Below are 25205 nucleotides of genomic sequence, written 5' to 3'. Positions count from 1 at the left end.
GTGTTTCAATTAGTAACAGAAAACATCGGGTCGCCACTAACGGTGTAAAATCCAAATGGGGTAGCGTTACTAGTGGAGTTCCCCAGAGCTCGGTTTTGGGTCCCATATTCTTCCTTATGTATATAAACGACTTGGACAATGGAATTGATAGTGATGTTAGTAAGTTTGCGGATGACATTAAAATAGGACGTCATATTAACCCATTAAACTCCGATGACAAGATTCTTGTCATTTGGTCAAATAAAACAAAAAATCACAAAACACCAAAATGTTTGATCAAACACCAGAAAAAATATGACGTCATATTTTTCTGGTGTTTGATCAAACATTTTGGTGTTTTATGATTTTTTGTTTTATTTGACCAAATGACAAGAATGTTGTCATCGGAATTTAATGGGTTAAGTCGGGATAAGATGCTGGGATACTGCACAGGATCTTGATCAATTATTTGCATAGTCGGTGAAATGGTACTTGGACTTCAATATCTCAAAGTGCAGTGCGTTAAACGTAGGATTACACAACCAAGCTAAGAGCTATAAATTAGATAATGCCATATAAAATAAAAAGGACTTAGGAGTGTTAGTGAGTCCGAACCTTAAACCCAGGAAATAGTGCATTTGTGCCAGGGTAAAAAAAAAAAAAAAAAAAAAAAAAAAAAAAAAAAAATTTAGAGGTAATTATTAATCTTCACAGGAGAATTACCAAAAGGGCTTAGAAATTTACTATACAAAGACAGGCTTAGGCACCTTAACTTTATTCTCTGGAAACACGAAGAGTGTGGGGGTGAACTAATAGAGCTATTCAAATGGATCAAGGGCTTTAACAAGGTTGATTTAGGCAGAACTCGTCGTAATGGTTTTAAATTGTACAAATTTAGGTTTAAGTGGGAAATAGGCAAGAATTGGTTTACCAATATAGTGGTTAACGAATGAGGTAAACTTGATAACCACATAGCGTTGAAACAATTGATTGTTTTAAGAGAAGATTAGATAACTTTATAGATGAAACTGCCTAGTGTAGTTCTTAAGTTCTCTTGCAGTCTCCTCCATTCTTATGTTCTTCTGTTCAAGACCTACTGTCCAACGGGGATGGGGATGGGGATTTTACAATGGGTGTAGGGGAAAGCTCCACAAAGGGTCCCCATACATTTACGTCAAAGAAGAGGGACGCCAGGGTTGCACTGCTGAGGACCTTTGGTCGTGACATTAGTGATGTGCCATGTACACACAAGTTCAGTACTGAGGAAAATCCCAGGTAGGCTCTACTTTGTAACACCTCGACCACCTCATTTCCCAGGGTGCTTTCTGGCGAATTGGAACATCTCAGGATGGGGTTGGGGGCACTTTCCGATGCGTGGCGCAAGTGTTTAGGAAATAAATGTTGAGCGCCACACTTATCACTGTTCTGGTCAAGTCAATGGGGAGCACGTACAGTATGATAGCATAGAGCCACATTTATGTTTCTTCAGCCCTGTGGACCGTTCCTGACAAAATCACGAGAAAAAAAATCCTGATCAATCCCTACCGTCTTCTCTCAGGTACGAATATTTCATGTAACTACGTAGGTGCCTTATTGATTTCGTTCACTCTGGATGCATCATCCCTTTCCAAGATCACCAACGGGCAGGGTCAGAGTTCGGTAGGGGAACCACGTAAGTGTAGTGCTTCAGTTGCCTCTTGGTGATGAGTTAGGTTACTTATGTCAACACCATTGGGTATGTCCTGGTTTAAAGCGTGATCTCTCCAGTAATTCTTTATAATTCTACAAAGACTTTGTACCGAGACCGAATGTATTGAAATGCAACTTCGAGCCTTGATGAAGGTTCATGTCGCACTTCAATTTATTGAGACAGAGATTTCAATGGCCCTGAAGATACAAACCTTCCACCTAGCAAATGTGTCTAGGGCGCAAGAGTCCGATCGAAACTATTCAGTATTCCACAGGCCACTCCTATTCATTTGTTGACTTCTAGATCTGATCCTTCGAATATATGGATCTCACTGCCAGTATAACTGGATCTCACTAAGACTACATATTCTTCGCAGAGAGAAAACTGACTTTTGGTCTCGTCAACAGAAATTCCAGGCGCTTGGATTTTGGTCTTGATTTTAGAGACTTTATGTGGTTCGATTATTAGAAGCATCATCGGCATTGTCCAAGACATTGAGCCAGGTGCTGATGATGTTAACTTTACACCCGCTATCAGCTACAATTACTTATCACCCAGTCCATTCCAGCATTAGCCCTCTAAGTCAGTTGTTCTATTCTCCAAATTCAGTCTGGGAGGCTTGAATTACTACCAATTAAATAATTCCATACTCTCGATACAAAACGCAAGTCTACAAATAAATTTCTACAGTCGCAATGCTGTTATATGTCATTACAATATGCATGAATTGTTTTGAACTCGATTTTGATTGCATGGTTCAGATTTTGACATATATAATAAAGCTAAATTACTGCAGAAGCATGTTACTCCATACAAAATGTTTTTGCCCCATTTGTGGTAATAACCCCGGCTTTGAGGAACGTTGTTTAATTGTTCATTATACCGGTTGCGACATTTAAGTATTTTGTGAGCAATAATCAGCCATTATTCTTGGAGACAATATTGCACCGAAGAGATTGAGTCATGGAGGTGGCAAAAGAAATATTTAAGGCAGGTATCGAAACGGAGGCGTACAAGTTGAATGCGATAATTTTTTATTTATTTATTCATTTATTTATCTATTTATTTATTTATCTATTTATTTATTCATTTATTTATCTATTTATTTATTTATTTATTTATTTATTTATTTATTTGTTTATTTATTTATTTATTTATTTTTTTGAGTGGGAATTAGTCCCTGATCATAAAAGAAATACTAGTGACTTGGTCCGTAAGAATGTCATTAAAGTTCCTTGAATAATCGGGACACTTAAGAATTTTCCATGCGGTAAGTATTCCACTGCCTTGTCACAGAGCCTAGCTGTCAGTCTTCGGGAGTCGAGGTTTGAAGCTTTATGATTTTTGTTGGCACCCCAAGGCTTTACTAGAGTCGAGGAACGCTATCTTGTGGAAAGTGAATCTGCATTAGAACGCTTGCACCTCCCAGCGTGAGGTAGCGGGGACCAAGTGGCAGATTATTTATTTATTCATTTATTTATTTATTTATTTATTAATTTATTTATTTATTCACGTATCTATTCATTCATTCATTTATTCATTTAGTGATTTAGACATTTATTCATTTATTCATTTATTCATTTATTCATTTATTTATTCATTTGTCTATTTATTTATTCCTTTATTTATTTATTTATCTTTTAGAATCTATAAGACCAGAAGTTGCGTCGGCAACACAATGGTCAGAGTTGTTATTGACTCCAACCTAGTTATATTATGATTATGCATGTGTGCTGCCAGTTCTGAACAATCTGCAAATACGTGCTTGATCGTGCGTGAGGCGACCTGTCAAAGTGGACCTGTGTCATCTATTGCGTTTACTAGTTTGTGTTATTATGTCATATATGAGGTATAGTGGCCGCGGCGGTGTCTGCTTAAGAAATGCAAAGAGTAGTAGTAGACGAGATTCATAAACCAGTTTTTTGCTCATTGAAGGAAAGGATAGTGCTACAAGACTGGAAACGAGCTAATAAACTACAATTCACACAGGAGGAAATAAGGAGAAACCATTGGACTACAGACCAGCATCTCTGACCAATAAGATAGACAACTTTTGTGAGAGAATGCTGTATGCTGTATTGACCTTTGCGATTTGTTATTTTTCGGTCAACGCCGAGAAAGCTTCATCCTTCTTGATCGTCTGATAGATCTCATCTCGGGAAACCATTGTCTGAGTCATTACCAGCCACTAGCTATATCAGGCCTTGAAAGATTATCTGGCTTTAGCCTGTTTCCTTACGAACTGCACTCATTCACTCGTAAATGACAAAAAGAAGTCCTCAAAATGTGATATTTCTTGTACTAACTGGGGTTGATAAAACCTCGGATAGCCAAATATAGAGTAAGAACATTTAACATATTAGCACTTTGTTTTACTGGAACCTCAGAATAAGATGTCGATTTAATTTGCATGCCATCTCCTTGAAATTGTTAAGAGGAGAGTAGGGCAGGCTTGTAAACGGCAATATTATCTATCTAATGATAACCTCAAATTCCTGGACAGGTACTGAAATCAGTATGGAAGGCGCTCACGGGTCAGTCCTGTATGGGACATCTTCGTTCCACCAGAGATACGAGGACAACCACCCTGTCCACCTCGGACAGTCCACAGGTGCAGACTTCGACGGCTACTGTGGCCAAGAAGACATCAGTATCTCATGCAGAAAGGTGAGGATGAGAAAAGGAAAGTCGAATGCTTATAGACTACAATTAAATAAAGTAACTAGGTAGCGGTTTGAACAGGATGTATGTGACCCAAATCGCAGTGGAGTATGGAACTTTCGCCTTGACAAATCCCCGTACACAACTTCGTACCACTATCACTGGTGGTAAAGCATAAGAACATATGAATGGAAGAGACTGCAAGAGACCATAAGGTCTACATTAGGTAGTTCCATACCCCTTACAACCTGTCGTCCCTATCCATAAATTTATCTAATTTTCTCTTAACCCATTAAACTTCGATGACAAGATGTCTTGTCATTTGGTTAAATAAAACAAAAAATCATAAAACACCAAAATGTTTGATCAAACACCAAAATGAAAAATATGACGTTAGTCCTCGCTTCGCTCGCGAAGCGAGGACTGACGTCATATTTTTCTGGTGTTTGATCAAACATTTTGGTGTTTTATGATTTTTTGTTTTATTTGACCAAATGACAAGAATCTTGTCATCGGAGTTTAATGGGTTAAGGGTAGCTTCAGGGGGGCTTAGGAAGGTCTGGCCTTCCCCACTCCCCGAGATAGACCTTTTCTCCACCTGTTTGCCTCCTTTATTTGAAATCCAATACAGAGTTCTGTTATGGTTGGAATATAACCATTCACTTGTTGAAACCTAGCTACGCCTCTAGCTACTATCCTCCCTTACTCCCCTTTTCTAAATACTCTCCTTTCTAGTTAATTGCTTTACTACTTTATTTGTGAATTTGCCAACACTTTTGTCCTACTTTCATATTTTTCCAAGCCTGTGCTATCTCAGAATACCTCTCATTTTCTAATTTTTTTTTTGCCTATTTCTCGCGTTTTAATGGTTATTTTACTACTTTTTTTAATGTCAAAAGCTTTTCTGAGACCCTTCGTCTCCACTGTTCCAATGTAATATCCAAGATGTCCATAATTTACGCCTATACGGTAATATTTGTTCCACCTCCAAAGTGACGTAGCTAGTCTATTTCGTGGTGGGACCTATCCAAGGCTATGCTATATTAACACATTAAACTCCGGTGACAAGATTCTTGTCATTTGGTCAAATAACGAGCGAAGCGAGGACTGACGTCATATTTTTCTGGTGTTTGATCAAACATTTTGGTGTTTTATGATTCCTTGTTTTATTTGACCAAATGACAAGAATCTTGTCATCGGAGTTTAATGCTATATTAAACGAAACCTTGATGCCAATTGTTGACACTAGCGAACAATTTATTAAAATAATAATAAAGACGCAAATGAAGAATGGTGGGGGTTTGTAGGGCACTACGTTTGCAGTGTCTACAAAGGGGGAAAAGAGTATCCAGGGAGAATGGTAAAGGGAACATGTGGATAGGACCGCCATTAGTTGATGTCGCAGAAGTGTTGGTGTTCTTGTCGCCGAGAGGGATGTCCTGCCGCTTCAGGGACGTGATATATGTCCCGTGGCCGGACGGATGGCCGACGGACACTTGACTGACGGATAATTCGCAGACATATGGCCGAGTGGACATTTAGCTGACGGCCATTTGGCAGACCGAATATTTGACCGAGTAGACATATAGATAAACGGATATTTGAGTGATTTTTTTTTTCGTTTTTAATTTGAAATATATATATATATATGTATATATATGTATATATATGTATATATGTATATATATATATATATATATATATATATGTATGTCTGTATGTATGTTTATATATATATATATATATATATATATATACATACATATACATATGTATGTATGTATACTAACCAAATTACCCGCGCGTTGCTGCGAGTTGGTGAATAATCCCTAACCTAACCAGACCCCCACTTAACTTTAACCCTAACCAAATAATTTTGGGGGAAATGAAATATAGCTTTAAACAGTCTTCCTCCCAGGTGTTTGCTCCCCCCCCCCCCCCGAAGGTTGGGAAACCCTAGTTTGGAAATACATCCATACACAAACACAAATATCATATGTACACATTCTTTTGCATGCGTGTGTATGTGCATGTGTGTGTGTGTGTGTGTATTGACAATAAATGTCTACATCTAAAATGTGAAGAAATGCATCTCGTTTATTCATCTTCAGAATACATATGGTTATAGGGGTTTATCTGCAAAATCTAGGAGGAGTTTGTGAATAATCAATTTCCGCTCGTACTAATACTAAATGAAAACCAATATTTCAACATTTGGTAAAATTATGCAATCATTTTACATTTACATGCTTTCTTCTTACAAAATCTATCATGGTTTGTGGTAACATTAATTTCACAAATATAAATAATATTTATGGACACATACAATGGTTTGTTTAATCATATTAATTCTTATGTCACAAAAATGCTACGCGACTTAAGGGGACACTATAGTAGTGGCGTGTTCCCACACAATAAACCACCTCGCTTTAACCCTTAACTCTTTCTTTTCCGTTGCATAATGATTGTCTGGAAAACGGAAACAAAAATAAAATGTGAAGAAAGAAAAAAAAAATGAGGGAGACGCCCCTTGAAATAAAATATATTCGGCCATAAGAGAATAATTGAAAATAAAGATAAAAATAACCAATATTTCAGCATTTGTTAAAGTTATACAGTCATTTTACATTTACATGCTTTCTCCTTACAAAGGCTATCATAGTTTGTACTGGCGAGATCACTAAAACTTATATTTTCATTTGTCTCACTGTCGTCTTCTTATTCAGATTCTACACTACGGTTCCCGCTTGGTTCATGCTATTTCCTGTAGGTCGTGTAACATTACGCGAACGTTACTTGGACTATGGTGATGAGGGAGTGAATGAAGCGCCATTGAGTTTGATGGTTTTATTCTAGTTAGTGCGAATGTTGACCTAGGCTGGGTCGGCGGTGAGGCTCCGAGGCTGCCTTAACCCCAAAAGTGACCGCGTGGGCCTGGGGACGAGCACCGATGGTTACAAGTACAGGAGAGAACTGCTTATGGAGACCACAGTCTGTCTCCTTATATACACATCCTGCGTACAGAAAGGTAACGAGAGGACCCAGCCTCGCGGGAACATGGCTCGGCAGGGCCAAGGTTATGCTTTCGTGAGGATACAAATTCCTGTAGTACAGGAGTAATATGGACTTAACCTACACAAGGCCAAAAGCCAGCTATTTCTACACAACATATAAATTCCTTGTCCGTCCAATTTCTGCAGCTGCGATACTATAAGCCAAAATATCGCTCAGAAGCACATGTGGGGGATTCTGTTCACCACATTCGTAGCACTAGAGCTGATGTGGTATATTTAAATACTACACATCAGGATAGTCAATGTGCCTTTGGAGCATTATTTTTCTGTTTGAACTACTAGTAATTACAATGTACGATAGGCATATTTTACTGCGTGCACACATCTTTATGTGTATCATTGACATTCAATATTGAGAGTAGTTACAATTGATTGCATTAACTGACTTTTTTCAAAACTCCAGAACTGTTGGCCCATCACGACCCTATACAAAGCCGTCGCCACTGCAGCCACGTCATCTTGTCCAGCTACCGTCTCAAGCACCACTAAAGCCCTTACAACACCGTAGGCATCCACCGCCAATTTGTAATCCAAACGTCCATGGCAGGCACGAACATAGTTCAGGAGCGGCACTGGACTCTAAGCCACAAGAGAAAATGCAGAGGGAGACGGAGTCTCGCTTGGCAGCAGCAGAGAAGGCTTTGTCGAGTTGGCTAGAACCAGACAAAGGTGATGATGTGGGTGAAAGTACTGATATTAGGGATGGTCTCGACGTAAGTGGTAGCAGCAGCGATGAAGTACCCAACTGTGGCAACCAACGCCAGGTTGGACCAGTCTCTCTTACCGCAGGGCTGAGAGGTGGAGACCTAAGAGCGGGTGTCGTTAGGGGCCATTTCAAAGACGAGGAAGCATCTCCGCACTTGATGTCGTCTGCAGATGGTATCACCGACGAAGACTCATTAGCACCACATCCATCTTCCGTGAGTAATTTTAATGTATTTAAAAAGCAATCTGGTTGGAAAAATTAAGTCAGCAAAAGACGAATAATAAGACTGACATGATAGTAATTAAAAAAAAAAAAACTGTAAATGTCGTCTAACAGTTTGCCTAATCTAAGTAAACTATGTAATGTTCTTCCTGTGTACTACAAATCCATGGGTGTAGTTGGGATTTCAGTTAGGTGAAAAGAATCTTGGAAATGAGAAATAAGTCATAATTACTTAAACATCAAAGTAGACTACAATGTAATTATTCCAATAATGTGTAATTAGATATATTTCAATGAAATTACAGCTACCCTAAGGTTACGTTGTTAGTTACTATAGTACGTACAATAAAGGAAATGAGGTGCAATATCCATTGGTGATCTGGTGAGACGCTGGGGCCGTCTACTCACAATGAAAATGGTTGGTTGAGCGAGACACGTCCCATTTGAACTGTAGGGAATTTTATTGAAATAAGTACAGAATAACCTCTCAAAAAACTCCCTCATTTTAAAGATAAATGAAACCTAAATTGTTAGAGATATTCCAAATACCATCTGCGTACATGAAGCTTCATTAGCTTTTTGTTTATTTCTTTATTATTATTGTTATTTATTATTATTATTATTATTATTATTATTATTATTATTATTATTATTATTATTATTATTATTATTATTATTATTATTGTTGTTTTTGTTGTTGTTGTTGTTGTTGTTGTTGTTGTTGTTGTTGTTGTTGTTGTTGTTGTTGTTGTTGTTGCTATTATTATTATTATTATTATTATTATTATTATTATTATTATTATTATTATTATTATTATTATTATTATTATTATTATTATTATTATTATTATTATTATTATTATTATTATTATTATTGTTATTATCATTATTATTATTACTATATTTTTTATATATATATAAAGATAGCATGCTCCAAATGGTGGATGTCATTGTCTATACACGCTTGGAGGCAAAATCTGAAGACATCTGTGGCTCGACGGTTCATGTTATTTGGGACAGCGGCTATCTCCTGCCCCCAGAATTTGAATAATACTAAACTCGACAAGTGATTTAGGAAAGCTTGAGCTACGTTGCAGGCAGCTCAACGATCATTGCAAGCGCCTAAGGAAATATTTCTGGATTGGATGATCTCGTTCCGTGCCGATGTTGGGTGGTCGGCTCGGTTTCATAACCTTGACCCTTATGACTTAAACCCATTAAACTCCGATGACAAGATTCTTGTCATTTGGTCAAATAAAACAAAAAATCATAAAACACCAAAATGTTTGATCAAACACCAGAAAAATATGACGTCAGCGCGAGCGAAGCGAGGACTGACGTCATATTTTTCTGGTGTTTGATCAAACATTTTGGTGTTTTATGATTTTTTGTTTTATTTGACCAAATGACAAGAATCTTGTCATCGGAGTTTAATGGGTTAAACCCAACCCCCTACCCCCACCCCTTGGTGGGGCTACCTTAAATCACGAGTGAACATACTTTACCTTTACCTCTTTTATCAGACTCCTGTTAGGTGTCGCCGCCTGTCAGTATAGTGAATACACATCGACTCTAAACTCTCAAAGCCCGCAAGGTTGCTAATCAGTAGGAGATAGCCGTTGTTCCAACCGACATAACCTGTTAAGAGCCCTGATGGCCTTCAAAAATCGCCTAGCATATATAGACAATGATGGCCTCCAATTGCATCTATAAGGAAAACTGTATTTCTTCACATCTTGTACACATGTAGTCTTTTTTTTTATTTGTTTCAATGACCTTTTCAAAACCCTCCCATCCTTAATCAAGAGATCTCTTCTGCCAATGCAATATATCTCCATTAGTGACCTGAATACTCTAGTCAGTGTGTGTGTGTGTGTGTGTGTGTGTGTGTGTGTGTGTGTGTGTGTGTGTGTGTGTATTTTACCTAGTTGTAATATACAGGAATAGAACAACACCTGCTGGGTCGTTTTCTATGTCACTTTTTACGATTCACATGGGAATCACGGTGGTAGAATTCCCACCACCCCTTACCACGATGGACACAAAGAGGAATAGTCATAGACACCCCAAAACATTCACTAAAACAATGGCTGCATGCTACCATACAGTCACTACATACGTACATACATACATACATACATACATACATACATACATATACCAAAGGCTTTTTCCCCCTTACACGGGGAGGGGGGTAGCCAAAAAGTAAAAGGCATAGAAATCACTCTCACCCATTTCATTTCCCTTATATTCCACTCCCCTCCACCCTCCTCCCTCCCTCCTATCTTGGCAACTCCTGGATGACGGGTCATCCCTGCATCCTGTCCACTGCCCTGGCTCAGAAGCAGTGTCGCAAGACACAGCACATCCACAACAAGGCCGCTTCATAAATTCGGCAACCCCCCTCTCCGTCCCCTCATGCAGGGAAGGAGAAGACGGGGAGAACCCCTTCGGACTGCGTCAATTTTTTTTCTCATATATACTTCCTCACCCCCCATCCCCCACCCACTCCCCCTCATGCATCACAGCCTCATTTATACACAACCCTTCTCCATTCACCCCTATCTTCTGTCCTCTCCCGTCCTTTCTCTACAGACATTCCTCTCTTTTGTAAAGCCCCTTTCATCCCATCCATCCATCTCACCCTAGGACGCCCCCTCATATTCACTCCTTCCACCTCCGCTTTCCACACTTCTTTTACTTATCTTTCTTCACTCATTCTTTCCATGTGTCCATACCATCCTAATATTCTTTCATCAACCCTATCTCCCAGCTCCTTTTCCACCCCTGTTCTCCTCCTCACCTCCTCATTTCTCATTCTATCTAGCCTAGTAACCCCTATCATACTTCTCAGACATTTCATCTCAAACACATTCAAACTCCTTCTCTCTTCCTCTCTCATATTCCATATTTCTGCCCCGTACAGTGCTGTTAGCACAATCACTGCTTCATATAACCTCCTCTTAGCATCCATTCCCAAATGTCTATTTCTCATTACACTTTTTAATCCACCAAGGCATTTACTTGCTTCTCTCAATCTACATTCTACCTCCACCCCCACTCCTCCCTTTCCTGTCACATTTGCACCCAAGTATCTGAAACTATCCACTTCCTCCAGTTTCTCACCCTTAATGCTCACTTCCAGCCTACTGTCACTCTCTTCCCTTGTACATCTCATCACCTTACTTTTACCCACATTTATCTTCAGCTTTCTTCTTTCACACACCTTCTCAAACTCTGTCACTAACTTCCTCAATCCCTCCTCTGATCCTGCTACAAGCGCAGTGTCGTCGGCAAACAACAGCTGGCTCACCTCCCACTTTTCTCCATTTTCTTTAATCATCTCCAACCCCTGACCCACTACCTTTGCATTCACCTCTCGCACCACCCCATCCATGTAAAGATTGAACACCCAGGGCGACATAACACACCCCTGACGAAGTCCCACTTTTACCTCAAACCATTCACTCTCTCCATTTCTAATCCTAACACAAGCTCTACTACTCTCATAAAAACTCTTGACTGCTCTTAACATCTTTCCTCATATCCCATATATCTGCAGTACCTCCCACGGTGCCTTCCTGTCTACCCTGTCGTAAGCCTTTTCCAGATCCATAAAAGCCAAAAAAACGTCCTTACCTTTTTCCTATAGCTTTCTCACATATGTTTCTCACATACTCGTATATATATATATGTGTGTGTGTGTGTGTGTGTGTGTGTGTATGTGTGTGTGTGTGTGTGTGTGTATACATGAAAAAACAGAAGGGAAAAATAAATTAATACCAAGCGCTTTATTCCTATTAGGACATCTTCAAAGTGGATACTTCCCATTTGGTCTATTCCCAATTTGTCCACTCCTATTATCAACTCTTTTCCCGTTTCGTCTACTTGTGTCTATTCATGCTGATTTCCCACTTTGTCTACTCTAGATACTGGAATTGAAAGACAGTCGACAGCCTAAGAGATAATAAATAAGTTTTTTTTTATACATTATCAACAATACAAGCGGCTATATACAGTAAACAGTTACTAATTTTATACGTTTACGCAATTTACACATTACAGGCCACACAAATAGGACAGTGACTCCAGAAAGTTTGCAATGGAGAGTCGACAGTATAATAGATAATTGATAAGGTTTTAAGTTTTTTTACACATTACCAACAATCCAAGCGGTTATATATAGGCACAGTAAATAGTTACTGAATTTACACATTTATACATTACAAGCCACACAAAGAGGACAGTGACTCCAGAAAGCCTGCAATCGAAAGCATTTCAGGAACAACTTCTCCTGGAGGCGCTTGATCCTCTCCTGCCATTCTTCTGTCACTTGTTATTCTTTGGGACAGAGGGTCCACCAGTCCGGAGCTGCTGGATCTTGAGACACTGTCTTGCTTCTGCAGGAGGGCGATGAGTTGCAACATGTATGGGAGGTCCCGGCCAGTTAACCCATTAAACTCCGATGACAAGATTCTTGTCATTTGGTCAAATAAAACAAAAATCATAAAACACCAAAATGTTTGATCAAACACCAGAAAAATATGACGTCAGTCCTCGCTTCGCTTTGGCGAAGCGAGGACTGACGTAATATTTTCTGGTGTTTGATCAAACATTTTGGTGTTTTATGATTTTTTGTTTTATTTGACCAAATGACAAGAATCTTGTCATCGGAGTTTGATGGGATATTAATCGTGTGATGCCAACTCTCCAGTCGGTTGTTGGTACCGTCATCAGTAGCACTGAAGTAGCTCCACATCTTCACTGGGAAGTCCCTCATCCAGGTGAATTTTTCATTTGGGACGGAGTCAGCCATGTTAAGTTTCATGATGCCATGTTAAGTTTCATGATGCCAGTAGAAAGGCGAGAGCTGCTCCATGTTTGATGAAAATTTTGAATTCCTCATCTTCCCGAGACAGAACAACGTGGTCATTCTTCTGCTTCTGCCTCCACAGACAATGTAAAAAGTAAAAGTAAACATTTAACCTTTGTGTCTGGGAAGATTGAGCTGGAATGACTGAATTAGAGCCTTCTCGAAGTCAGCCAGGACGTGGTCTGGGCGAAGAATGATGTTCTGGTTCTAGATTACTTCCTTGAGGAGGGTGAAGAAGCGGTTGTAGGTCGTCCTGGACTTGTTGGGAAGGAGGGCGTACACGGCTGGGAACTGTTGGGGGTCGACAATGATGTTGATGGTAAAGCGTTGGTAGAAGATGTGCGGATATACCGCAAAGGTTCCATCCATGTAGAGAGTTGCTGATGTTGTGAGACGACCCAGCATTGTGTCGGTGACAAAGAGGATAATTTTGTCCTTCTCCCCATCTGAACGAAGTAAGACACGCCGCCTATCTGTCGTCTGAGTCCACTCTCGGTCGAGGGTCACATCAGCTTGCTCTACGGACAGCCAGTTCAATTGCTTCTTCTTGAGCTGGGGTTTGACCCTCTGCACGGTGCTGTCAGCTTGTTCTTCAGGATGGTTGTGTGGCTTACTACCGATGACCGTCTCACTCTTGGTGGAGAGGCGACCTTGGCAGTCCCTGTTGTGACACTTCCAGAAGGTTCTATTCTCTTTACGCTTCCTGTTGACTTGGTACCGGTGCCCTGCACACCACTAACGATAAGATCAGATAATATCAGATACACTTTCACATAGTGTGCGAACAGTATGAACTCGTTATCTTTTTGTCTATGGCTAATCAATGTTGATATTGCAAATATAGTATTAACACATGTATACTTATCACTTCTTCAAATAGATAATTGTATATTTCAATTTCTTTTACTTCCTTTTTGAAGTATACCAAGAGTACACGAAATGACGAAATAGGCCAAATTGTGAGTAGACGAATAGGGAATAGACCAAATGTAACTTTTACTATAAACGAAATGGGAATTTTTGAGTAGACGAAATTGGAGTAGACCAAATGGGCATGAACCATGTAGAGACAGGAGGGAAAAAAGAGAGACAGACAGACGCACAGGCAGACAGAGAGCCATGGAGATAGAAGGATAATATGAGGTGAAGATAGAAAGGTAGGAGGAAAATGAAAGGAAACGAAGAAAAGGGAAAAGGGTATATATATATATATATATATATATATATATATATATATATATATATATATATGTATATATATATATATATACATATACATAGACAGATAGATAGATAGATAGATAGACAGAGATGGAGAGAGACGGGGGGAGGGGGGACGGGGGACTGATTCGTAATTCCTTTTGATAAGATATACAGTGTGAGACAGATTAAAGTCCTCTATGATAATCTTAACTGATGCGCTGACATACGAGTATAATCACACATCCTAGACAGGTTCCTCCTTCCTCCCTTCATCCATTCTTTTCCTTACCCTTACTTTCCATCCATCTCCATTCCACATTCCCTTTCTTATGTCACGAAGTTCCTGGGGCAGATTGTGGTTTTCTTTGGGTATCTCATGACCCCATGATATTGCCTGAGTCACTTGCAATGTTCCTGGCGCAGGTCCTGGTTCTCGATGTCCCCAGGACAGATCATAATGTTCTTTTAACAACTTAGGATATTCCTAGGGAAGCTCGCGATGGTCCTGAAACAACTTTCGAGTGGTGGTCGTGGCTCGGTGGTAGCGCACGTGTCTGGCAACAGCGTGGGGATTTCGGGCGTCTGCTCGAATTCTGGCCATGGTACAGAGGCTAGGAATGGCATCCAATCTTAGTCACGCCCCCCCCCCCCCACAACCGCTGTTTACCTCGATCCTGAAGTGACCTGGGCGTCACTACATTAGCTTCCTCCAGATATTGTCACTGCAGTTGCATGAACTCTTCCGGACCATCTACAAGGTTGAGGTCCGGGCGGGAAATAGCCCCACAAACCACGAAAATAATAATAATAATAATAATAATAATAATAATAAATAAATAAATAAATAAATCGGGGTAAGAAGTTTCCGAGGTTTATGATGTCCCCCCGTTTGGCTGCAAAGAATTGGACTGGAGCCGAAACAAAATTATCTTCAATCTACAATGCGGTCAATGATTTCTATAGGCAGGGATGATAACGATAGACTAAATTTGATATCATATCTAAATGTTACACTACCTATGTTGACCTTATTTATGACCGGAACATTGTTAACGAACTTGCTCTTATCTCCTAATATAAAGTCTACTTCGTTTGTGTTCCATTTGGACTTCACGTCCATTTGCGACCTACACGCTTTTGGAAGAAAGTGTTCATTATCCTCATGTTGTAGTTCTCTGCAAAATTTATTAACATCTGGCCTCTGTCTTTTCTTTCACCTACTCCAAACTTCCCAGTGCACGTCTCATTTCCCATCTTCTTCCCCACTTTAGCGTTAAAGTCGCCTATTACCAACGTCTAGCCTATTTCTTCTTAATCCATTACCTGACTTAAATCATCAAAGAAGGACTCAGTTTCATCGTCTGAACTCTGTGAAGTTGGTGCATAAACCTGAACTATTTTTAGAGTGTACCTTTTACACAGCCTAATCATAATCCAAGTTACCCTATCTGACACACTAATGAACTTGACTACGTTACCAGCAATCTCTCGGTTTATCAAGAATTCTGCTCCACTAGATCTTTCTTTGCACTCACCTCTATAGTAGAACAGGTGGTATAATTGTATCAGCTTTTCTTCCGCTCTCCGTACTTCGCTTAGTCCTACGATGTCCCCCTTGATGTTGTCTAGTTCTTCCATTAAACTCTCCAGCCTGTGGTCTTCTGAGAGTTCGTACGTTGTAAGTATAGATCTTCATTTTCTTCATGTTGTTTAATGTCCAAGACTTGGATCTGCTTGGACAGTGCTTACTCACATTCGGTGGCACACTGTCCGTAAGCACACAGGGTAATACGGTTGGACCTTTAGGAGACGATGATCCAACAGGAACGCCCAGTTTTCTTTTGGTCGTACAACTTATTTGGCTATGAAAGAATGTTGTCAGTAATCTCACCTCCCAGCCAACTGGTGTCTGGTGAAATATTTCTCTGGTGTCACCTTATTTATTATATTCGGTGAAGCCCTATATCTATAGGGTGCCCAATGGTCCACGCCGTCATTATGACGGTATCCCATATATCTATGAGGAATCTCCTTGTTAGCCACCAGGGACGTGCCAGTTAGCAGTGGGTTCTGCGACGGTGTGTGCGAGATGCTCTTTGTCTCATTTTCTTACAAACATGTTTGATATGGGTGACCCTGCAGATATTTCCTCTCTATCGATATAGCTTTTCCAATCATTAAGATTCTCAAGTCTATCCACCATGTCAAAGTGTCAACCCTTGGAGCCATGTATGTATATGTGTATATATATATATGTAATGTATATGCATGACAAGAATGGGAATACATAGGTATATAGGTACACATGACGTACTCTGCGAGAGGGCACCTCAATTGAGTTCCGTAATGTAGCAACTTGCATCACGCAAACACGATTTTGGCGATGACGCAGCAATTCTGCCGAGAGTCATGGTGAACCTTCAGTTGGTTTTTCTAGGCAAATAGTGATTGATCGGCCGTATTGAGGCGATGGAGGCAATTATCTCTGAATGAAAATGATATGTTGGGGTTAAGTGTTGATCTCTTATAGCACAGTTTTGGAGTTGGAAGTATATATCTTCAGAACCATAAAAGTCATGCCAGTACCTGTATATACGATTTCTGATCCTCACACTCACTGACGGAGCAGTCAAAACTGTATATGACATAGTCTTATTGAATAATAGAGGTAGAAGTTAGACTATTCTTCATAACTAGATTATTGTTGCTTAGGGCTTTGATGATGAGTCAGTTTTTGCTTTCTAAGTTGGTGGAGAGGACATTGCATTTGATGATGGTTTTCTTTATGACTGGAGTTCATGATATCTTTGTAATAGGGAACAAGGCTCGAAGGGGTTTGGGTGGAGAGCGACAGGAACCGTTTTCTTCTTGAAGGTGGAGTATACATTATTATTATTATTATTATTATTATTATTATTATTTTTTTTTTTTTTTTTTTTTTTTTAAGTCTGTCCCCTCCAAGGCGTCCGTTCATGGAGTGGCATACGTCGTGTTTTACAACTAGCCATTCTGCCAAATCAAAACTATTACAGACCTCCCTCTCTCTCTTATTTCACATCTATGTGTTATTTTTTCTGTACAAAGTATAGGGAACTGTATAGTAAAATTATCATCACTTTTAAGGATTATAACAACGATTATCCACCCCATCCCACCTATCTTACCTGTGATACCTCGGCGTGGCAACATGGGGGGGAAACGTTACGACGTGTAATAGAATCTATTCAAATCATCGTTATAATCCTAAAAAATTATATTTATTGTACTATGCAGTTCCCTTTACTACATGCAGAATATATGGAAAAATATTAATAATATAAAATAGAATAGAAATCAAATAGCACATAGATGGAAAAAAAAAGAGAGAAAGAGGCATGTACTAACGTTATTTGGCAGATTGGTTAATACTAAATCACGGCGTATGCTATACCCTGACCCTGATCGAACTCCTTGAAACGCACAGACTATAGTAGGGTGGAACATCTCTGCATTTCATGTTAATGGTGCTTTTTTTTTAAAGGTATCGACTCATAAGGTGGTCATTAAGCCTAGTTTGAATTTGTACAGTCTCGACGTTGTTATGTGTAATGGTGCTCCAAGTGCTCCAATTTAGATAGGCTGTTTTTACAAGACCAAAAACAACACTGCACTTGTAGCAATCGGGGTATCCAGTTTCTCAAGACAGAAACTAAGATCGGAGTAATATATATCAACTTTTGTCGTGAATCGATCCGAAGAAGTACCATTGAGGTCGTCGAGAAAGGGAAGGGTTCCATTATTATCCAACTCTTACTTAAAGTTGAGGGATGAGACGTTTTTGAATAGCTGGAGGAGGTAAACGACTTATTAAGTGTCTTGGAGGCTGGTGGAGATGTCATCGACATAGCACGGGTAGATGGAAGATGAAAATATTGTCGTAAAATTTCCTTGGTTGACTCCATGCAGAGGTCATTAACCCATTAAATTCCGATGGCAAGATTCTTGTCATTTGGTCAAATAAAACAAAAAATCATAAAACACCAAAACGTTTGATCGAACACCAGAAAAATATGACGTCAGTCCTCGCGCGAAGCGAGGACTGACGTCATATTTTTCTGGTGTTCGATCAAACGTTTTGGTGTTTTATGATTTTTTGTTTTATTTGACCAAATGACAAGAATCTTGTCATCGGAGTTTAATGGGTTGAAATAGGCAGCATGGAGAACCTATCACTACGCCATCGAGCTGAACACTTATCTTGTCATCTGGACCGAAGGATGAGGATTTCCCTGAGAATACCTCCCGTAGTAGTCTCCGGGGAGTGGTTCTGTTGTCAAATGAAGTTAATGGTATCGTTGATGGGATCATCCGCGAGTAGAAATTTCATGTCCAGAGAGACAAAACTATCAGATGGGCTGAGGTCTCAGATAATCTCCAAGTGCAGGGGTGGGCAACTCTTGGCACGTGTGCAAAACGTGGCATACTGACGACTTTTTTTTCCAGCGCGCGAAACCCAAAGCTCATCTTAAAAAAGAAATATCTAGTAAATCTCCAACTTCTTTTGTATGACCATTGGTAACTGCATGCTGTGCTGGGCAGTGCATTGGAGCCCTAGGAGGTGAAGGCAGGGGGCCCATACTTGTATGTAGGCTTATATTTTTACTCCGTTGGCACGCGAAAAAAAAATATATATATCAAAGATTTGGCTGATATTGGCATCCACACTTGAAAAAGGTTGCCTACCCCTGCCCTAGTTGGTTTAACCCATTCAACTCCGATGACAAGATGTCTTGTCATTTGGTCAAATAAAACAAAAAATCATAATAAAACAACAAAATGTTTGATGATCAAACAGCACCAGAAAAATATGACGTCATCAGTCCTCCTCGAGGAGGAGGACTGATGACGTCATATTTTTCTGGTGCTGTTTGATCATCAAACATTTTGTTGTTTTATTATGATTTTTTGTTTTATTTGACCAAATGACAAGAATATTGTCATCGGAGTTTAATGGGTTAAGGCTGGGCTATAGGGCGCGCACTACGAAGGATCGTAGATGTTTTTGCGTGTTGTCCTACTCGACAGCGTCCAAAACTTGATAACAGCAAAGAAGGTCACCATCAACCATGACCTTTCCTTTGAATTCTATGCTGAGAGGCCAATAATCGCAGGAGTCACTCAATATAGCATCTTTGAAAATGAAAACTGCTGATAAAAGTGGCAGAAGAAACAAAGTGAGGATGAAACCTTTGTCGATAGAGAAAACGTTTCGTTCACCACATTTTTACTATGTACAACGACCCAGAATCTGAGTATATACCCCGGAGAGTTAAGAAATGAGGGGAAGTGACGTGTGGAGGGTGAAGACAAAACGAACGTTGTCAAGCTAACGGTATCGAGTGAAGGTGGGCTATTCTTTTTTATTATATTTTTCTTTTCTTTTTTCATGTATGCTTGTGTGAATGGTGGTTTACCATGGTCTTGGATTACGTGTTCAACTCGTGATCGACAGATATTACCCTCCCTGACAAGAACTATGAACTTGCATATGGACATTTATGGACAATACTTAGACCTTACACACACACACACACACACACACACACACACACACACACACACACACACACACACACACACAACACACACACACACACACACACACACACACACACACACACACACACACACACACACACACACACAAAGGATTACAAAGGCGGAGCATGCCGACAGGAGACCTTTTGGTCCATATCTAGGTCGGATGCGAAAAAAAATCATAATAATGATAAATAAATAAATGAATAAATAAAAACTATAATAATGTAAATAATAAATGAAATACATAAATAAAAGCATAGGTATAGTTAAATAATAAATAAACAGGTCTATAGTAAATAATGATAAATTGACATACATCTCATAATAAGTGAGAATGATAAATAATAAATAAAATACATAAAAATAAACAAAAAAGTATATTGTGAATAATAATAAATTGACATATGATTAATGATAAATGAGAATCAAGCAAATAATAATAAACAGACAAATGATAACAAAAGAAATAAACAAATAATATAAGATAAATGATAGTCTTTACAGCATCTTGCTTAGGCGTTTATCTAAATGATTCTTAAAGCTTCGAACTGAACTACATTGCACTGCCTCTGCAGGAAGTTTATTCCATTCATTAACTACACGGTTGGCAAAATTATTTCTGCCTACTTCCAAATTAAATCTATTTCCGAACAGTTTGAGACCATTGTTTTTTGTCTGATTCTCATTCATTGTGAAAATTTTGTCACTTTTGATGTTGTCAATTCCCTTTAGAAACTTAAAGACTTGTATCAAGTCACCTCTAAGTCTACGCTTTTTTAGGAAAAACAGATTCATATGTTTTAGTCGATTTTCGTATGATTTATTTTTTCATATTTGGAATCAATTTTGTGGCTCGCCGTTGTACTTTTTCCAATCTGTCAATGTCTTTAATTAGATTCGGTTGTGGTGCCGTCGATTGATTAGTGTTTAACCAAGAGCACCTCCAATGGGAGTGATCAGAAAAACCCACATAAGGACGATTTGGGAAATAAGAAATCAAGGTATACGCTGCCACCACCCAATCGTCTATATGGATATATCTGACCATAAATGGAAACTGCTCCTTGTTATTCACGTCTGACTCCGTCCCCTTTCCTCAGGTCGTTCGGGGTTGGTTCTGGGTAGCGAAAAGGCCTATGCCCAAGTGGGGCAGTAAAAGAATATAAGTGAAGGTTTTCTATGTGTTAATTATTACACTGATACACTATAAGACTTGTGCCCGGTTTTTCTCTCACTGGGACTGTTATAAATCTAGTCTGATATGGCTCTAAGAATACTGGAGCCTCCAAACCTACTTGTAAGTGATGCTTCGGATTTCCATTTAGCGTAATGGGGCTCTCTCGTACCTGTCGGACCTCCCCCCGTTGACTCTTGACGGTGTTAAATGGATACGATACCCTGCCCCAGCATAGAGTTCTCTTCCTGGCGTTCCAATGATAATCTGCTTGATTCAAGATGTCACATCCCAATAGTACGTCAGTAGCTAGGTATGAGTCTGGTACTATAGGAATCCATTGTGTAACTACCTTTGCATTACCCACATTAACCTTTGTTTTTATCATTCCAATTATCCTAAGCGGGTTCCCTGTGACCCCTTGTAATCTTGGAGGATTCCTCCGCAAGTTGAGTTCTCCTTCAATCATCTTAGATGCTTTCTCCGACACCAATGTGTGATCACTCCCTGTGTCTACTAATGCCCTTAGTTGCTGGCCCCCTACTTCTGTAGTGATCACCGGGGTTGATTTTCTGTTATCCAGTCATTTTGAACCTTTGGAGTTTGACCGGTATTGGCTCTTCATCGAGGCTGGGCAATTCGGGTCTCCCCTCCTGCAACTTAGCTTTCCACAATCAAAACAATGGCCAGGGGGTGGTTTCCTCCAACAGTCTTTTAACCAATGGGAGGCTGTTTGACAGTACTGACAGTATCTGAGACGGTCGCTACCTTCTTGTACATTCCTCCCCTTCTCCTGCTCTAACTGAACCTCTAGCTTGCGGATCCTATACATGAGTTCATCTACATCGACATCACCTCGGGTACAGCTGTTTTTCCTCTCCTTGGCATATAACACGTTCACCAGCGAGTCCCTTTGAATCATCAAGAACTGCCTCTCGTTCTCTAATCTATTTAGGAAGTGGTTAAGGGGGTACCCATCATTTAAGAATCCCTCAATCCTTTCCTTTGATCCTGTGGGTAACCCATTCCACAGCTTCCTTTTGATGGTCTGGTCCCGGTTTGGTAAGCTTTCACTTGGGATTCTCGTCTCGAGTACTGCATGATGGTACTTAAACTTATGTATGAATGTTTCTGGTGACTCTATCCAGTTATATCTCATATTCTCTAGGTCCTGCCATGCTCGATCTAGGTTAACTTCGATGCCGAATTCCTTCTGTAACCCCGTCTTAAAAGACTCCCATGAGTGGATGGTTCCCCTCTTTTGATTGTTGTATATGACTACGGCTAATTCCGGGCTGGCCCTACTCTTTGCAATCAGGATTCTTTCCTGGTCATCGTCGCTACATCGCTCCACCAACTCAATGAACAATTGGAACTTGGCTATGGCATCAAGTCCCCGTAATTCTTCCAACTTTAGTATGGGAATGCCGTTTGGGTCTGCGAGTATCCTTGGTTTTTCCTCCTTTATTGGGGTTTTGGGTGTGCATTAGGCATTCTGTGCCTGTATGTCTATTACGTTCCTCAACGTACCTATTATCTCTAATAGCTCTCCACTGACCCTCTGTTCATTTGTAGCACCTGTTCCTTTGCCTCCTCCTGGGTTAGATTCCCATTCATGTCTATCTTTCATCCTCGCTCTCGTCTCTTCTTCCTCTCCCGAATTGGATTCCCATTCCGTTTTATTGTTCATTTTTACCTGACTGCCTTTAATTATGTGTAGTTCCATCAAAGCTATACACCTTAACACGTCACTTCCCCACACAATCTCATCCGCTATTTCTATAATCTTACTTAGTGACTGCCGAGGATCTATTCTGTCTCTGATGACAGTACTGCCAATCCACAGGGTACACAAGCTTTGTCTAAGTCGACACACAGATAAGTGAGCTTCAGGTTGGTTAATAGCGTAAATCCCACCGCTCGGCCACCAATAATGTGGTGCCGTCAATTGATTAGTGTTTAACCAAGAGCACCTCCAATGGGAGTGATCAGAAATACCCACATAAGGACGATTTGGGAAATAAGAAATCAAGGTATACGCTGCCACCACCCAATCGTCTATATGGATATATCTGACCATAAATGGAAACTGCTCCTTGTAATTCACGTCTGACTCCGTCCCCTTTCCTCAGGTCGTTCGGGGTTGGTTCTGGGTAGCGAAAAGGCCTATGCCCAAGTGGGGAAGTAAAAGAATATAAGTGAAGGTTTTCTATGTGTTAATTATTACACTGAAGCAAAAATATAGTAAGAAAATACAAAAGTATATTGTGGTTTTCTCCAACTAGACAATCTATTGATCCTTACAGTATGAAAAATATATGGGTATGCGAGATATTTAATAACACAGTTTTTTTTTTTTTTTTGCTTATGGGCATCATTAGTAGGGTCACAGGCACGTGGAAAAACGTAGTTATTTACGCTCCAACCTTCCGGTCACTGTATAAGTCTACTTACAATATTGTGTCTACCTTCAACTCCGTATTCTTATTAGAGAACGATCACAGACAGAATTGTACTCTAAGGATTACACTCTCATAGCTAATGTATATATGCGTGATACCGTCTAACTCCTTCCACGCAAAGTGTTTGTGGAGTACACTCCCTTAAACTCGGGATATTTTTTGGCATCAGACTCAAAACTTAATAATAACAATAACTATCTACCTACTATATCAGCACTATATCATTTAACTCACATATTGACATTTATTTTCATTAATCTTACAGAGCGTACACATACCTGTTATCGGGATATTTTTTAGCATCAGACAAAAAAAAAAAAAAAAAAAAAAAAAAAAACGAGACGGCTATGTGTTCGTATCTATGGGTAAACTACTAACCTCCCCTGTTGTATTATTTCGTAAAACTTCATTTCGCTTCTCAACACAGCCCCTAGCTGCTACAATCTCTCCCTAAACTATTTATCTAGTGGAATCCTAGTTTACGCCTCCGTCCGAACGTGTCAGTGACGTCACGGGTGGGCGGAGCTACGGTGCGCCCGCTATGTTCGAGAACATTCTAATGTCGTCTCCAAGATTAGTTGAACCAAAATCAGTTGAAATATATTTGTAGCTACCTCCTATTGTATGTTTTTCTTCAATGATTATAGTAAGGTTCTTTGCCAACACATCTTGATGGGTAGACACAGAACAAAATAAATTCATGATCTATTAAAGCTCTATTTTCTACTTTGCTTCTTGGTTGAATAAAACCGTCACGACGTCCTTACTACCCAGTCTCTCAAGTCAACACTCAAATAAATAGATAAATAAAACGAAATTCCAAAAATAATATCCCCTCAAAATTCCTGTCCTTACACGGTGACCATACGGAAACAGCATATTCCAAATGTGTTAGAGCCAGTAATATTCTTGGAATATAAAGTATAGGCAGGCAGTAAGTCTTCTAATAAACAAATTTTGTTGAAGGTGATGCTGTTTTCTGCATTAGCTACAGTGGTGTGGTCGCCACACAAAAAGAAATATATAAAGAGGACAGAGAAAATTCAGAGAGCACCGACTAAAATGGTCCCAAACATTGCTAATAAATAATACGAGGAGAGACTGAATATTCTATGGCTGCCAACGCTAGAGAAGAGAAGAGAAAGAGGTGACCTACTAGAAGTGCATAGAGCAGTGAAAGGTATAAAGATACTAAATAAAGAAGGCCTGCAAGTATGGAACTAAAGGACAACCAAACACTATGAAATTAACCCATTCAACTCCGATGACAAGATGTCTTGTCATTTGGTCAAATAAAACAAAAAATCATAAAACACCAAAATGTTTGATCAAACACCAGAAAAATATGACGTCAATCCTCGCTTCGCTCGCAGCGAAGCGAGGATCGACATCATATTTTTCTGGTGTTTGATCAAACATTTTGGTGTTTTATGATTTTTTGTTTTATTTGACCAAATGACAAGACATCTTGTCATCGGAGTTGAATGGGTTAATAAAGATTGTATGTTTGAATGACATTGCAAGATGCAGTTTTCCTTACAGGAGGATTAATCTAAGGAATAGTTTTGATGATGGAACAGT

The 25205-nt window shown here is 39.5% G+C and overlaps 1 protein-coding gene across 1 annotated transcript in view; it reads left to right on the top strand.

Moving 5' to 3' along the window:
• The window catches only part of LOC143030171 (uncharacterized), a 128636-nt gene extending 116171 nt beyond the window's left edge, over positions 1-12465 (top strand). The window contains exons 9-11 of the mRNA XM_076193332.1: positions 4173-4336; positions 7808-8358; positions 12398-12465. Of these exons, the coding sequence (XP_076049447.1) occupies positions 4173-4336; positions 7808-8358; positions 12398-12465 (783 nt within the window). The remainder of the gene's footprint in view (positions 1-4172; positions 4337-7807; positions 8359-12397) is intronic.
• Positions 12466-25205: the final 12740 nt, after the last annotated feature.

The sequence above is a fragment of the Oratosquilla oratoria genome, chromosome 12, assembly GCF_046742065.1.
Source record: "Oratosquilla oratoria isolate Oo_2021 chromosome 12, ASM4674206v1, whole genome shotgun sequence".
NCBI classification, from domain to species: domain Eukaryota; kingdom Metazoa; phylum Arthropoda; class Malacostraca; order Stomatopoda; family Squillidae; genus Oratosquilla; species Oratosquilla oratoria.
The sequence above is the reverse complement of the archived record's forward strand: the minus strand, read 5'-3'. Positions and strand labels throughout refer to the sequence as shown.